Source organism: Sciurus carolinensis, chromosome 1, assembly GCF_902686445.1.
Source record: "Sciurus carolinensis chromosome 1, mSciCar1.2, whole genome shotgun sequence".
NCBI lineage: Eukaryota > Metazoa > Chordata > Mammalia > Rodentia > Sciuridae > Sciurus > Sciurus carolinensis.
Genome location: NC_062213.1, coordinates 204,213,877 through 204,230,937, shown reverse-complemented (window position 1 = coordinate 204,230,937; position 17,061 = coordinate 204,213,877). Strand labels below are relative to the sequence as shown.

The following is a 17,061-nucleotide window of genomic DNA, read 5'->3' as shown; positions in this document are numbered from 1 at the left end:
GTACAGTGTGTAACTTCGGGGGCTGGAATCGTGTTTTCAATGTTCTTTCTTGTAGCTGGGGAGGTCCCTGATTCTCTTACAGAGGAATAAGTCTCCTATATGGATCTGCCCCTTTCCGTGCCTCTGTTCACCTTTGGTGAGCACGGGGGCTGTTTCGGCGCCATGGGGCGGGGGCGCCGTGTGGCTGAGCGGATGCGTACCTGCTCCAGCCCGGCTCTCAGGTCTTCCGGTGCACACCTGGTCACCCACGCTTAACTCTCTTGAGAAATGGGCCACTGCTTATCTGTAAAATTCCGAAGAGATTTTGAATGGTCTTGCGGTTGACCTCCAGGGCTAGGCGCTGAGGGAACTGTGTACCAAGATGCCATCCTGCTCCCTGGGGACTCACGGGCTGCCCCATGAGAGGTGCCAGGGTGGCTGCCCAACCCTGCCTGGCAGCAGCTTCGGGAGTCCCGGCTCGGCAGCACTTGGTGGCGGCATCTCCGTTCAGCCAGCCTTTGCCCTTAAGCACAGGTACATGATGGTGGCCCCCGGCAGCCCAGGTTCCCTGGACTACAAGGGTTCATGGAGGAAGCTGGCTGTGCTGGGAGTGAGTCACGCAGAGGGGACTGTGGCCTGGGTACCAGCCCGTCTGGGTGCCTGAAGCTCTCCTTCTGCCACCGGGTGGGCCTGACAGCTTCCAGCAGCCCTCGCAGGTGCCTGGACCGCTGTGCTCAGGGACCAGGAAGGACATTCCCGCGTTGAACTTCCATGGGGGCGGCAGCGCCTTTCAGTGTTTCTGTACAGATGAATCTAGGTGCGATGGAGGCACCTGAGCACCACAGCAAACAGACTGCCTTGTCACCAAGTCCTGGAGGAGGGTCAGCAGCACCCTTTCCTGCTGTGGGGAGTCGGGGGCTGGTCGGATGGTGCAGAGGATGCCAGGAGACGGTACAGGGTGGGAAGGGGCCTCCAGAGAGGGACCCCGGGAGGCCTGGCTTGCGCGGCCCCTGCAAGGGGTAGAGGTTGCTGTCAGCAGGGGGAAGTTGGGGAGGGGTGGTGGGTAATGCTGAAAAACCGTGGAAGCCAGACCAGAGGAGGCTGCTCTTTCCTGGAGACCAGGGCCAGCCGAGTGGGCTTCACGGTGGAGGAGTGGGGGCAAGTGTTGCCTTCGTAACTGCCCACTGTGGCGCAGGGATGGGAGTCACAGAGCCGTCCAGGGTGGGGGCCACGGGCCGGCTGAGGTGAGGGCAGGGGCTGGGCCAGGGGCCAGGCAGTGCAGGTAGAGCAAAGGTTCATGGGAGAGGGTCCTCAGGGGGTCTTGCTGGTGGTTTGGGCCAGGAGCCCTTCATTTCCGAGGTGTGCCCAGGGGGGCTCTGCTGGCCAGCATGGCCTCCCCTGCCCCCAACACTCCTGGTGGAGTCAGGCAGGTGGGTGGCAGGCAGGCAGGGGCACGGTGGTCAGCTGGGTCTGTCAGACAAAGGTCTGGGCAGTCCTGAAGAAAGCTGGGACCCAGGACCCTGAGCAGAGCCAGGGTGTCGACTCTCATTCCGCGGGGAGAGGACTCCGAGTTCGCGTCCGCAGGGGCATCTCCGTCTGTCCCCTTCCCCACATGCCGTTGGCAAGGCTCCACGGAGCACTGCGCTCATCTTAACATCCTGGCCACGTGAAGTAGCTGGGGACACACAGCTCTGCCCACACAGCCCGAGCACGAGGCAGAGGCCAGGTCACCAGATGGACCCCGGGTGGGTGAGGGGCCATCACTGTCATCACAGAAACGGGGGCAGGTCACCAGTGTGCTGTATCTGGGGAAACTGAGGAAGCTTGTGTTTATTGATGCCAGTCACTACAAATAGGTTGTCATTTAATCCAACAAACCTGCAAGATTGGGATTGTTTCCCAGTAAGATTCAAAGAGACCCAGTCACCGGTCCACCGTCACTAGTGCTACAGAGTCGCCCAGGAGAGGGTCAAGCAGAGGCCAAGCTCCTGCTGGGTGCTCCCTCCCTCCTGGCACTCCCTCCTCCCCCACAGGGCCAGGAAGCCTGAGGATCAGGTGACCTCTGCCTAATGAGGAGGGATGAGGAGTGTTCTCTGTCCTCTACTGGTTGCCCTGGACTCTGGTCCCCAGAGGTTTCCAGGGTTGGACAGCAGTGCTGGGCAGAGGTTTCAGCCTACCTATCCAGGGACACAGGGCTATGGGGACATTTCCTCTTCCTGACGCTCTTCCTAGAGGGCCAGAGTTCCCCGAAGTGCTGTGCTCAAGGACAGAGGCTTTCCTGGCCGAGATTCCAGTGCCCCGGGAACAGCAGCGCTGCTTTCCGCTGACCCACAGAGACTTCTTTTGTAGCAGTAATCGTGTCAGGCTCCTTATTAGCATCGTTGTTATTTCCATTCCACAGATGAGAAGGTCAAGGCCCCATGGCAGCGACTGAGCTGGGTTGCATTCCCCTGCTGCCCTGAGCCTGCAAGGGCTTGAGCTCAGGGCCGTGGAGGCCCGGGTAGGACCCGGCTGGGATGGGATGTCCACAGGTGTTGGAGCCCATCCATTTCCAGGGGCAGGGGTGCTGCTGTGCCCTCTGCTTAGTACCCTCCTAAGACAAGACTTGCTGCCCGTCCTGGGGTCTGTGCCAGCAGCCCCACGTGGCAGGGATCTGTTTGTGTGCATTTCTGACGCGGGCTCCCGGATCACTGGCCTGGTGCCAGGGGTGCGCCCCCCACCAGCGCCCTGCCTGCCGGCTCCCTTCTCTCTTTGTAGAGATGTTTTCATGAACTTCCAAAAAAAAAAAAAACAAAAAAAAAACAGGAAAAGGCCGATTCCCTCTGTCCAGCCCATTAATTCTGCATGCTCAGGCCCAAATTAACCTTGGCAAGCCTTGGAGAGGAGAGAGTAATTCTAACCTTAAAAATCTGCTGATTAAAGCTGGTTTCAGGAATTCGACTCCACTTAATGTCTTGGCAGGGAGCCCAGCCCCGCATTAACATAGCCACAGACAGGCCCTGGCATTTCCCTCCCTCCTTCATAAACAAAGCCCCCCTGCCTGCTACAGGCAAGAATTCCATCCCAGCCTTCACTGGGCGCAGCTGCGTGTTTGAGATGTGCCTCGGGTACCTGGATATGTCACAGGTGCCTGGATGGGCGGTGCTGGGGAGCTGAATGCTAGCAGTCTCCAATGATCACCGCCAGAGACCCCAAGCAGCTGCAGCCCACCTGGGCCACCCACGGGGCCTGGGGCCGGCCACAGGCTGGTCTCCCAGCAGCACGCCTCCCTCTGTACCATTTAGAATGGCCACTGGGCACTTCGGAGGGCAGACTCCTGGGTCTGCTCGGCTTCCCTTCTGGGAGGAGGAGGTCAGGGAAGAGGAAGGGAAAAGGTGGTTTTCTTGGGAATGTACCTGGAGAGCTTCCAGCCCCAGAGGGCATGACCCGAACTCCCTGCAGGGCCTCAGTTCCCATTGGTCATCCCTTGGTCTAAAATGTGCAAAGTCCCCATGAACCTCACTGGCAGTTGGTAAGGAGGACACCTGCCCAAGGGCACTTGCAAGAGTCCGTTTGCCCCATTAGAGAATCCTCAGTATGAAGTAGACATGCTGGCACAGGGTGGAGGGGCTTAGTGTGGTGGGGGGAGGAAGGGAGGAGGCAGGCCGGCCGTCTCAGTACAAACCACTTGCAAGATCAGTTCTAGCCACTTGACAAGGTTCCAAGAAATAGGTCTCAGCAATATGCTTTGATGAGAGAGAGGAAATTTCACTTTATTTATTTATTATTTATGTCTCATACTTTTAGTAAGCATTTGAGACAGAAGCAGCACAGCTACGCTGAAACCGGCTAAGAGCCAGCGCCTGCAGGTGGGAGGGGCCTGGCAGGGAGGAGCTCCCGGGTGGGTGTCCCTGCCTGAGGAGGAGCTGTGCTCCTGTGGGCCCTGGGGGACCAGGTGTCAGGATGGGTTTCTGAGTCACAGAGGGTGCTCGGCGGGGCAGAGTTAGAAATGGCACAGAGCGCCTGGCTCCCCAAAGTAGTCTGGCAAGGTCAGGGATAGAGGGCAACTGGAACCACGTGGGCCTGGCCGACAGTCCCCAGAGTGTGGGGAAGTAGGCAGGAGAGGGCGGCCAGGTACCTGGACTTGACCCCAGACAGAGGGAGCTGATGAGAAGGTCCAGCCCACAGCAGAGTCCCGCAGGGTTCAACAATGGGTCCCGTCCACCCACCCTGGCCTCTCATCTGAGAGTCACGACTGGAACAAACCCCCTCTCTACATCTAAATTTACCTTATTATCAATTTTTAGTTATTATTCCATTTTATGCCCACAAATTTATTAATCTTGGAACCCCCCAAAACCAATAAAACCAAAGCTCCAGGGATTTTATTTATATCCTTAAACATGATTTTTATGCCTTTTTATCTAAAAATTCATTTGATTTTATCTCCCTCCTCACTCATGTCGTCGTTAGGCTGTCGGCCGTGTCTTTCGGGTGGTTTCCCCTGCACGTGTGCAGCGTGCCCCAGGAGGCAGGCGAGGGAGGCAGGTGGGTCTGGTGCTGTGGTGGCCCTGGGGACAGGACGGTGGCCCAGCCAGCCCTTTCCCCATCACTCACTCTGTCCCTGGGCTCTCGACCCTGCACCTTGTTTCTTCTTGGGATTTCCTTCCAGCTCTCAAAAGGTCTAGAAGTAGAAGTGTAGAAGTGGTCTAGAACTTTCTGTGGAGATGGCCATGGACTTCCAGCTGGAGAACCAAGTGCCCCTCTCCCTGCCATATCCTGTAGGTTTTCTCACGGCTCCTTGCCCAGACTGAGGGGTTGTGAGACCCAGGGGGTCAGACAGCATGTCCCCATCTGTCCCACTTGTCCTCCCTCCCAGGACAAGCCCCAGAGTCCACAGTGCCTCCACCAGGCTGGTGTCCTCTGCCCTCTGCTAACCCAGGTTCTCCCTGTCTGTCCCAGGGCACCCCCTCCTCTGACCTCAGTCCTTCTGGATGCCCAGGAGGGGTCCCTCCTATCTGCAGGGACCATATGGCTAAGACCATAGGTTCTTTCTGCAGGGCGGGGGTACCCCAGGTCTGCCTGCTTCCCCCACCTCGCTCCCTCTCTTCCCGTGGGGGGTGGGGTAAGCCTTGAACATCTGCTGCCCCGCTGGTTTCTATCAGCCCCTCAACTTCCTGCATCTTGGAGGACCTTACCTTCAGGACCAGACTGGACCTCCTCCTGGTCCCATGTCCCTACACGGTGTGGAGCAGACCTTCCGCCCCGGGGAAGAGTCTGATCTCCTGGAGGCTTTCAAGGCCCAGGGACCAGAGTTCAAATTCTGACTGTCTCGAGCCCTGGGACTTTGGCCAAGGAAAATGCTGCCATCTCTGAGCCTCAGCTTCCACATCTGTAGAGAGGATTCCTGCTGCCTGTTCTCGAGGATGGCAGGAAGGTCCCTGGCAGAGCCCCCTTCCCTGTCTCCCTGGTCCCCTGTGGTACCAGGCATGCAGACAGTCCAGTAGCAGGCTGAAAGGGCAGGAGCAGCCTGTCCCGGAAGGAGTTGTTCTCTAGAGCCTGGAGGAAGATCGTTGGCAGCTGCCCACCCCTGCCCCAAGGAGCCTCCAAGGAAGTGCTGGGGCTGATTCCAGGGGATGCTCTGGACTCACCCACACAACCTGGCGTCTGCCTTGTAACACAGAGGAGTCAGGGTGGCACCCAGCAGCCTGAGTGCTGACATGGTAGGCCAAGGCTGCTTGGGGAGATGCTGTTGAGATTGTTTTAGGAGAGAGGCCAGCAAGAGCCTTGGTCAATGATGATCTAATATCCCAAATCTCTGCTGTCACCCAACCCCAGAGGCCGAATCAGACTGCAATCCATTTAGCTCCGACTCATTCTAAAGCAATTCACTATTTAACAAGTTCTGAGGCCCAGCGCTTGTGCAGGCAGCACGCGAATTGAATCATTTGGTCTAATCTTAGATTAATACGAGCCAAATCCGTCAGTGAGGACAGTCCTAGGGGCTGCCCTGGGACTTCATCCCTTTGTCTGTGACAAGGCGGGTCCTGCGAAGACCTGAGTTTCAGACGGATTGCAAGGGAAGCTACGAGGATAGCACAGGGGCAGGAAGGAACAGGACTGGGCTCAGACACAGCGCAGTCGGGCCCTTTCTCCCCTGTTCCTAGCCATGCCAACTGTCCAGGACATGGTCCTCCCCAAGATGCCTCTGTGCAGTTGGAGGACAAGAGGCAGGACACCCACATCACCCTTGCTGCACCCGCAGGCTGTTCCCAAGCCCCCTCCCATCTGTTTGGGCTGCCAGGGTGCCGTGAGCACAGGCTGCATGTCCTTCCTCTTGTGCTTTGCTGTAGCCGCCCCTGACCAGGGGCGCTGTGGAGGGTGCGGGAAGGTTTTTACCCCACCTGCTCTTTGAAGAGCGTCGCTTCTTGCTGGTATGCCAGAGGTCCTGCAGCCCTGTGCTTGTCTGTACTGCATCCGGCTCCCTCCTGCCTCACGGGTAGTCCCAGGGTCAAATCTAGAGGAGGGAAATGTTCCTGTGTCTTGGGTCACAGCCAGAATAATAGGGCTCTTTCTCTCTGCCACCTAAAGACTGCCCAAGGCAGCAGGTGAGAAAACACAGAAATGAGAAATGGAGACCAGGAGGGAGGGGGGCAGGGTCCAGTTCAAAGCTCCAGTTCTGAGCCTACACTTGACCCTTCTGTTCTCAGAGCTGACCCCAGCTCTTCCTGGAAATCCAGAGAAGGTCAGGGCCACAGAAACAAAGGGTCTTTGCTCTACGCCCATGGCCACCTGCAACCGCTCATCCAGGTCCCCAGGGGGATTCTACAGAATAGCCTTGGAGCCATGGACTCAGTTCCCAACCTGATCCTGCACTTGGGACTCAGATGAGGAAGTAGAGGCTTGGTGTCCTCGCCCATGCCCTGACCCTGCTTAAGACATCTCTGTAGTCCACCTGGCCTGGTCTTTTCCACCTGCTGTCCACCTCGCCATTTCTCACTCACCCTTTTAGCTCAGCACAAATGTTACTTCCTTTCACATGACTTTGCTGACCTTCAGAATAAGGGGACCACACCATGGCTGCTCTGGGTTCTTGCACGTGGCCTCAGGCTCTGCCATTTGGTCTTGCTCATTTCCTTGCCTCTCCCTCCCACAAGCCTGAGGGATGCTCAGGACAGACAGCAGTACAAGTCTGTTCCCTGTCGTTGGGTCCTTCCCTCCTGGTTCCTGGCCCTCCAGGTCCTGCTCTCTGGGAGGTCTGGCTGCCTCTCACTTGCTCCTGCCACTTGGTCACTTTGGGCCAGAATGAAATCGTTATCTGGCAGGAGCGCTTTCCTTTCCCTATCCTCCTTGTTCCTCCCTCTCCTTTACACCTGAGAATCACTTCAAACGGATTCATCTTGGTCATGTGTGCAAAGATATAAGCAAAGAGATAAACCAAGGACCAAAAAATCGATGCTCACTCTGACTGCCTCTGCGTAGAGAGTCACCTGCCCAGTGGGAGACAGAGGGATGTAGTGGAGCTCCTGGGCCAAGCCACAGGACTGGACAGGCAGCACAGCAAACCTGGCCCAACCCTGGCCCCCAGCCGGGGCCCAGCTGCCAGGGGCTAATGCAGTTCCAAGGCAGAGGAGGTAGCAGAGGGACCCTCCTAAAAGAGGATTATGGATGGAAATTTGCTGGTAGACACGCTTGTCCAAGGATGCGGCAGGTGTTAACCCCACGTTCGAGGCTTTTGAAGGGCAGGCGGTGTGGGCCTGAGCTCTCCTGGCTCAGACAGGGAGGACTCTGGGAAACACTAGCAGAGTCGGGCTGGCCCAGGGGAGGAGCAGACTGACCTGCAGACATTCCAGCTCCCCCGGCCCCTCCCCACCAAGCCCTGGCTTCCCAACTCTGGGGTCCCACCCTCCAGGGGCCCCAGCCAAACATCTCTGAACGGATCCCAGTGCACGTTCCCTAGAGTGGGTGTATCCAGTACAGCTTCTGTGATGACGGAATGTCCTGTGCCATCCAACAGTTGACCACTGCCACATGTGGCCCTCAACCCCTGAAAGACGCCAGCCCCACTAAGGGACTGAGGCCTGCGTTTACCTCGGTTTTACTTCAGTTTGACTTTGCACCCCACATGGGGCTGGTGGCCACTGTGTTGGGTGGCACAGTTTTGAAAAGACCCGTGAGCCACACAGGAACGTGTTTCCCAGCCATCTGTGGAAGGAGAGGCGGGCCACACTCCCAAGTCAACAGCAAGCCACTGGCTTTGGGGTTCCCTCTTCTTGTGAGAGGCAGACCCAGAAAGCAGGACGAAGGGGTCCCCCCGAGAAGAAACTTCATGGGAGGCCGAGGCTGCAGGGGCATTTGCCCCTCCTAAGGAGAAAGGCTGTGCATGCCCAGAAAACAGATATCCAAATCGATCCCTTCCAAAGCTGGCCCGGCGCCTTCTGTCTGTCTGTTAAAGATGCGGTCTGTGCTTGCCACATGCCTGGCCCTTTGTCCTCCTTCCTGGCCCTGCTTGGGTGTTTGCATCCAATGGGAATCAAGCAAATTTATCGAGCACCTGCTACATGGAAATCACTGTGTCGAACTTTAAAGGACCATATAATTCCCACATCTCCCTGATAGTCAGGGAGAGGGAAAGTGTGACCCAGCCCACGTCTTTGAACAGCCTGAGAACTAAGGCTTTTACATTTCTTAACTGTTGAAACTTTTTTGGATGGATGACATTCACGACACGTGGTGATTGTGCAAAATTCCCCTGTAATTTCTCTCTCCCCTTTTGAGTTTTTGGAAAAGCACCATGGTGTCATAAAGCGAGTAGAGTGCTGAGGAGAAGCGTCTTCCTGGCTCTGCCCTGCCCAGGGGGCTGCTGGGCCTCTGCTCCCCGGACGTGCCTCATCGTGTCTTTATCTGAAGATGACGTTCTCTGGGTTGCCTATAAATATGCAGCCTCTCCCTCTTCTTCCTCTCGGTGCAGAGACAGTGGGAAGCCCACGCGTGCCCGCTCACACGCCCCCACCCGCATGTGCACACCCACCGCACACTCGCACAGCAAGAGCCCCGGATGTGGCTCTCCCTGCAACCACATCATGGCCCCCAAATGGAAAGCTCAACCAGGGACCCCCCGGGGAGCCTGCAGGGCCTGATCAGAAAGCGCTGGGAGTTTGTACAACACAAATCACTACAGACCAACTTGATTGCTTTTTTGATTAGCGGGTAAGGGAATGGATTTGATACACTGCCTCATGAAATATTGTGCAATTAATCCCCAATTGGCTTGGTAATGACATTGTCATATGGACTGGAAACCAGTGGAAAGACTGCAGAGTGGGGACGATTTCACTGGGAGCCCGGGAGAGCCTGGATCGGGCCAGGTCCTGGAGGTGGCTGGGGCTGGTGTGGAGGTGAGGCGGAGGGCAGGGCCACACGACGGGCAGGCAGGGTGCCCCCGGCCAAGCTCTAGCGTTGGGGGGTTCACACCTAGCTGCTCTACCCACGCAGAAAGGCCCCTGAGAATAGCTCGGCCTAAGTGGACAGTCCCGTCCCAGGCCACGGCCACCAACCCATCCGGATCCTGACTGCTCTTGCCAGCTCTGCCTAGCCGCCACAGGGAGGCCTTGTGAAACCTGGAATGAGCCTCCCTGCTGTGACCCAGGGTCTCCTGTCCCTGGGAACGGGACCCACATACCCATCTGCCCAGCCAGAAACGACATCATCCTTCTCCTGCAAATGGGTCTAATTCTCTCCACTCTAGCTGCTAATACCACTGTCCCATCCCCAGCATACCTCCCAGCTCACAGGAACCCCTTCAGACGGGTCCTTATGTCCCCAGCCTTCCTCTGCTCCGGCTGCTGCAGTGAGGTTCCAAAAGGAAAATGTGGCTGTGATATTGCTTTGCTCCCTACCGCTCCGGGGTGAGAGCAAAGCCCCCTCTTTGCTGTGGCCTTTTGTGATCTGACCTGGTTGATCTCCCCTTGTGTACTTTATACACCCATCCATCCAAGTAATTTCAGAGCTCCTCAAGCCCAGCCCACGCTCCGTCGACTTTCCAACCTCCACCACCAGCTTTTCTTGCTGCTGGCAATCCTCATCCCTGTCCTGCTCATTCTTACAGCCTCACAACCTCCGTCGTCTCTCCCACCTGCTCCAGTGATAGCCACTGGCACAGCTGCATGTGCACCAGGTCTGGGACTGTCCTAAGCATCCCACTACCACGTCAGCTCTCAACCTTCACAGTCACCCTACGAGAAATGATCAGAGCCAGGTGCAGTGACACACGCCTGTCATCCCAGAATCTTGGGAGGCTGAGGCAGGAGGATCACAAGTTCAAAGTCAGCCTCAGCAACTTAGCGAGGCCCCAAGCAACTCAGCAAGACCCAGTCTCAAAATGAAAAATAAATAAAAAGGGCTGGGATGTGACTCAGTGGCTAAGTGGTGAAGTGCCCTGGGTTCACTCCCCAGTCCCAGAGAGAGAGAGAGAAAGGGAGAGGGAGAGAGATGATCAGAATTGCACCCATTTTACAGCCAGGAAGGACAAGCACCCTCTGGCTGGCGAGTGGCAAGACTGACGTGCAGTCAGCTCCCCCCCCCCCCCCCCCCGTGAGCCCTCCAGAGTGACTCCAGCCCACAGGAGTGGGTTCCCCCGGGAGCCTCTTTCCTACAAGGACAGCGGACAGTAACGGAGACAAGTCTGCTTTCCTTGACGCCAAGGCTCCTCCCTCTAAGTGAGGGACACTGAGCCACGTTGCAGGGTCGTTTTCTGAATTAGAAGTCCTCGGCTGGCAGGGCGCACAGCACACTTAAACGCTTCCTCCCGCCAGCTCCTTTCCTGCACCGGCCTGTCTCCCCCGTGCCCTGGGGTGCTTAGGTGGGAGAAGCTTGCCTGTCTTCTCCCAGGGAGCCCAAGGCCCCCACCCCAGGAGCCCCAGGCAGGAGGCAGAGGGTAAAGCACCGCGGGGGGGTGGGGGGGTGCATGCAGGCTGAGCGAGGCCACTGGGACGGAGGCCGAGGCCCCGGGACTTCTTAGCCTCGGCGCTCCTGGCAGGCTTCTTCCTCCCGGCAAGCCTGGAAGCCTGGAAGGCACGCCATGCTGCCTGCTCTCTGGTTGAACCGCACTTCCTTCTCCCGTCCTCTGAACGCGGCCTCTCATCTGATGAGACCAGAGACCCCAGATCCCTGCAGTGGTTAGAGGAACCGAGCAACATCTAAAAATAGAGTCCTGAGGATCTGAGCGAGGCCCGAGGGCTGCGCTGATTAACATGCATGAGGCTGGATGTAGACACGGCCATCTTTCTTTCTACCTTCGTCTTGCTTATTGGAGGATTCTGGACGGTTCTGGGTGGGCCAGGCTAGTGGCCAGGGAGGCGCTGGCGAGCTTGGGGAAAAGAGCTGCTTTCTTCCACAGGTTCACAGACGGGGCAGGGTAGGTGTTTGGTAAAGTCTCGCTGACCTCGGAGCTTGAGGTCGAAGCTCCATGCAGATGGGTAGGCAGGGACTAGGGGAACCTTGAAAAACCAACCCCATTTGCTTCAATTCTAAGAGGAGTGAACAGTGGGAGGAGGAGAGAGAGGACTTTCATTTCAAAGGGGTGGGAGAAACTTCTCCTAGCGGTACTTGGCCTCTCCCCTTGGTTCACCAAAAGGGTCAAAGTGAAGAAACTGCCCCTGGGAAGCAGCTAGCCGAGGTCACAGGCTGCTCATCCCCTGCAGCCAGGCTCTCCCAGGAAGTGACCAAACAGGAGCCTCCTTTGGCAAGGAGTGAGTTATCGAAAACACAAAAACAAAACACAGTGTCTTGCAAACCAGAACAGTCGGGGAAGAATATTGCCTTCTTAATAATAAATACATTTCTTGGGCAAGAATTGCAAGGGAATCGTTTAAATTAATTTCCGCTTTGTTTGTTTGGTTTGTACAGGGCTTAAATCCCAGCTGACGGTGCTCTGTAAAAGTTCTAACATATTGGAAATCTGATTTTCTTACAGCCAGAATCCCAGAGTCCAAAATGATTTCTCTTTCAACTCTGCTAATCAGACAGGCAGGGCTCAAATGGACTCCAAGTCGAACCAAATTGCACTTGGTCTTTTTGAGGGTGTAAATAATATCTGATGAAGGCTTCCAGTGTGGAGCTGGCGGCCGTAAGTCACCGGAGAGCTGGTGTCAGGGTGTGGGGGCTGTGGTGACATAAACTGAGCAAGGAGACAGGGAGAGAGGCCTTTGTCCCCCCAGGGTCCTCACGCCTGTGCTGGGTCCTCCTGGAGTGTGTGCCTTGGGAAGCCAGGGAACCCTGAAGTCAAGGAACAAGAGGTCATTCCATTTTGATTTGGTGGCTCCAAAGGAAAGCACTGGCTTGATGTGGCCGCCATTCCTGGGTGCCCTGAGACATCCTCTCCAAACTGATGAGCCGCCTCCATCAAGGCCCCCGTTCCACACAGATCTGCCAGTTTGATTTTGAGAGGGACCCAATTGATGGTCCCCGAGGTCCCTCTCTGCCTCACCAGCAAGCCTGCCCCCAGTGTCCAGCCCCGGGTGCATAGGCAGCCCCAGAAGCAGGGCTATGACAGAGGTCATCCACGAGTCACCTCCACCGCCCTGGACCTGGGTGACACCCTGAGAACTGTCCCTCTTCACAGCTCTCACCTCTATTCCCACCCACCTTGCTCTCCAATCTGACTGTCTTCCAAAACCAAACCCATCTGCAAATGACAGAGGTTTATATTTGCAAAAGGAAACAAGAAAATCTATGACGCTCATTCAAAAATAGACGGTGGGTGGTAGGGAGGAGCCTCGGGCTCTGGAAGGGCAGCCCCCAGCCCCCGAGCTTTCTGCCCTGTCTCCGGTGGCCCTGGGCTTGTGTCAGCCAGGGCTGCCTGGCAAGGAGAGGGCTGGGGGAGGCGTGTGTCCTGTGTGTGGATCAATTATGCCGCCTTCGGTCTCGGTCCCTCCCGGTGCCCCCAGGGTCTTAGCCTTGGCGCTAGGAAGGAGCCTCAAGGTAGCTCCAATCCCAGGATGGACCTGTGTGTGCATTTCCCTGGCCCCTGGCTGTCCTGGACTCTAGAAACCTCTAGGCCCCGAGGGTACATGCCAGCCGCCCCGTGTGGCCTGCTCCTCTCTGCTGCGCCGTCTTCCTTCCTCCCGCCTTCCCTCTTTCCAACTGAACTCTCGTTTTTCCTCTCTCCCTAGTGCTTGTACGGCTGCTATGTCCATTCCTCCATCATCCCCACCTTCCACCGGAGGTGCTACTGGCTCCTTCAGGTAGGTGGCTGGGACTGGATTCTTCTTGCGTCACCGGTGCTCGGGAAGGGTCTGCGGCGGGCGCTGAGGGGGCGCGGGGCTCCTGTGCGTGGTTCGGCTCAGGGCCGAGAGTCCTGGGGTGCCTTCCTAGCTTCCGGCTGCGTGGCGCTGAGGCCAGCTGGTGGCTGGCCTGGTTGTCAGGTGCCAGGAGGGGAGAAAGGTGGAGGCAGGGTTAGCCCTCGCCACCCACTGGAAAGTGGACTAGGTGCCTGAAGGTTCCAAGGTGCCTCGGTTTCCTGCGGTGAGGACAGGAGAGGAATTTGAGCATCCTGCCCCGAGAGCTGCACGTTCCCCTGTTCTGTGGGTCGGTCCCAAGGTGCATGTGGAAAGCAGTTGGATTGATTGGCACAGTTGGGAAGGAGCTCCGTAATCCATTCGTGATGTCTGGCATGCGGGTGGCGGAGGAAGTGGTGCAGGGAGGCCCGCCGTGCCTGTGGAAGGGAGCCCCACCCGTGTCACCTGTGCACAGTGTTGCTGAGCCAGGGAGGGTCTGTGCAGAGGCCCACCCAGCCTCTTGCCATTGGTGGTCATCCTCCCAGTAGAAGGTGCTGCTGCGCGGGTGGGAAGGCGAAGGAGCCATCTGGTCAAGCTGGACCCCCTTGCAAAGCAAGTCCACTGGTTTGCAGCTGCCCTTTGTACAAACCATCCTGTGGCCCGGCACCGTCACCCCAAGGCCTTCCTGCTGCTTTCACCCAGGATGCTGCCAGGGGCCTTTCCTGCCACCATCCCACTCTCTGTGCTCACTGGTGTTCAAGCTGGCAAAACCCTGGCCCTTAGAGGTTTGGGGATCCCTCTGACCTGAGAGGTGCGGTTGGGAGGGAATTGGAAGCTGGGGAAGCAAGCCCCTCGCAAGCCCCTCGCTCCGCATGGTGTGTGCAGGGAAAAGAGCCACCCCCGTCCCGGAGGGGTCTGTGGGGCCCAGGCCCGTCTGGAAGAGGCCATCACTCAGTCTGGTCAAGCCTTCCGTTCACTGGCTCCACTCAGCCCCATCCTCCAAGCCCCTTCCGTTCTCCCTCGGTTCCCAGAAATAATTGTCTGTGGTTCAGCAAGTTCATTACCGAATGACGCCGAGACGCCTGGGGGATGCGCTGATGTGCAAAGTCGCTGTTTCTGGATGCTGTGCCCGCGGTCAGCTGCCCGGGTGGTCTCCTGTGCAGGTTGACATCGGAGTGCGGTTCATGACTCTGAGCTCGTGGGCGGACTCAGCGCGGGTGCTACTCTGCTCTCTAGTTAGCAGGCGTTGCCCCAAAGATGTTTGGCCGCAGGGCCGAGGGTCTCCTCCCTATCCAACGTGGGACCCGCGGGACCCACCCAGAAGCGGGTTCTGGGATGTCAGAGCATGCCCGGGACCCCAGGCTCAGATTCTGGCTTCTGGAAACAGCATTGACTCCAAAGGGCCTGCGGCTCTTCTGCGTCTCCGTCCTCCCACCCCTGCTCTTCATGCCTCCTGCCACCAGCACGGCACCTGCCCCAGGATCACCCTCCCCTCCAGGCCTCCTCTGCGCCCGCCTCTGCCTGCTGCCCCTCATCCCATCACACTCTTGTGCCCTTTTAATTCCACAAAATTTACTTCTGGAATCAAACACCATTGGGTGGCGTGGGGGGCCCCTCTCCTCCCCCCACCCTCCCATGTGCCTAGGCCAGGAGAGGGTCCTGCCACTGCGCCCCGTCACGCCCTCCCTCCTGCTTCTCTGGCCTCTGGAGGGTGAGGCCTGCGGGGCAGCAGAGTCTCCCCAGGGCCAGAGTTACAGGAGGGGTTTCTGTACGGCTCCCATGGGGCCTCTATTTCCTGTCCCCACGCTGGGGGAGTTGTCACCCTCCTCGCTCTCCTGGTCCTCAAGCATCACTCTTGTTTCTGTGATCAGGTAACAGGAGGGAACAAGCGCAGGTGTGGGGGTGCCCTGCCCCGGGACCCGGATGGCAATCGGAGTTCAGGGAGCTTAGGCCAAAGCAACTAGCGTCGTCTCCTGCTCCAGAGCCAGGAGCTAACGTGACAATTGATTCTGGTGCTAGGAGAATGATGGCCTGGTTAGGTTCCATTTCTCTGGTGTCAAGTGGGAAAGAAGGCGTGAGAAACTGGCCCGCACGGAAACCGGCCCAAGGTTGCTGCTGACACCTATTACCAGGAGAAGGGTTGGCGGGAGCAGTGGTGTCAGGGTAGTGCCCCGTGGGAGCTGAGGAGGCCGTGCAGGACCGCTGAGAAGGTGCCCAGCAGGGGCCTGGGCAGAACACACCCCTCACAGTCCTACACCTGCTGAGCCAGTTGGCTGGCACCAGGAGACCTTCTCCAAGGAGGGCGCTGGGTAAGGGCGGAGGGCACGTGGGGTGCCGCTGATAACCCAGAGGGTTCCTGGAGGAGCAGCCCGCCACCAGCCTCTGCAGCTCGCTGGCTGTGAGCTCACTTCTGCCCTCTGACACCCTCCAATGGATGCTGCCCCAGAGCCACTTGGTACAGCAGGGGCTTCTACCCACACAGCCTGGGTTCTGTCTGCCTGAACTGGTGGCTCCCTGAGGGAGGGACTCACTGCCTCTGTCCCTCTAGTGTCCTGCACAGAGCATGGGCCACAAGGCAGTAGGAGCAAGCCATGGAGACGGGGGCCAGGCGCACAGGGTCAGCGCCAGGACGCAGGGAGGGCGGGGACCTGAGCAGTGTGGGGAGGTGCTGAGCCTTCTGAGGTGTCTGGCTCCTCTCAGGGGAGTCTTCTCTCTGTGTCTTTCTGTCTCGGTGGGCCATTCTTCCTCTGCTTCTTCATGGCTAACAAGTATTACATGAGAATGTGGGTGAGTGGGCGGGGAGGCAGCCCCCAGTGCAGAGCACCGAAGCCTGTTTGGCCTACAGGTGGACGCAGTCCTTGCTGTGCTCAGTGGGCACCATGCAGGGCCACCAGCCAGCTCAGAGGTGCTGGCAGGCAGGCTACTCCTGCCCTGGATGGTGTCTTGGGCCCCAGACCACTCTGGGCCAGATCTGAGCTTGGCCCACTTCTCCGCAGGCCAGGGCCTGAGCGCCCAACACACCCTGCTGTGACCTGGGAATGCCACACAGGCAGGTGGCACACATTGCCTTTGCTCAGACCATCAGCCTCCATGGGGGCTCCACCTGTCACAGCAGGAGGGCCCCTGGGTCCACCGTGCCCAGAAGGAGCATGGCCAGGCTCAGGATCATGCCCTGGTCAGCGTAGAGCAGGGATCCAGCCTCAGATACCCCTGGCCTCTGCTTCCACTGCTTACAGGTTTGTCACTGGAGCCACTGGGACCTGAACCTTTCTGGGCGAGGCAGTGCCCAGGGGCAAGCTAGAATCAGGCAGAAGGGCCCTCTGTCTCGGCCTGCGGTGCTCGGTCTCTCCTATTTGGGGTGTTCCGGCGGCCATGGGAGCAGGCGACAGAGCCTCAGGCTCCCTGGCGTCCGCCATCCACCCTCCGTACATTCCCCACCCTGAAAGCGGGTCCCCGTTCAGGCCAGACTTCCCAACAGATTCTGTACTGTTATTTGGAAACGATTTCTGCTTCTAATGAGTGTTTTCTCTTTGCCCTTGTCCTCTAAAACGCGTAATGAGTGTTTTCCTGCGAGTGAGGCGGGGGGGGGGGGGGTGTCCCTCTGTGTCTGCCATGGCTGCATCTGAGCTGCTTGGTGCCAACTCCAGCCTGCTGGAGCAGAGGCCATGGGGCTCCCTCCCCGCCTGTCTAGACAGCACACACAGAGGTGGCAGGGGGACTGGGACCCTGGGGCCTGGGAAATGCAGGACAGGGCGAGGTGGGAGCTCCTGGATAATGGGAGCAGCAGGTGAGCCCAAGTTCTAGGGTGTTCTGCTGCTAGGAGGAG

The 17,061-nt window shown here is 58.1% G+C and overlaps 1 protein-coding gene across 12 annotated transcripts in view; it reads left to right on the top strand.

Annotated features, from left to right (window-relative positions):
- The window catches only part of Camta1 (calmodulin binding transcription activator 1), a 772,653-nt gene that overhangs the window by 529,927 nt on the left and 225,665 nt on the right, over window positions 1-17,061 (top strand). For all 12 annotated transcript variants that reach the window (XM_047559183.1, XM_047559185.1, XM_047559178.1 and 9 more), the window contains one exon: window positions 13,131-13,202. In XM_047559183.1, the coding sequence (XP_047415139.1) occupies window positions 13,131-13,202 (72 nt within the window). The remainder of the gene's footprint in view (window positions 1-13,130; window positions 13,203-17,061) is intronic.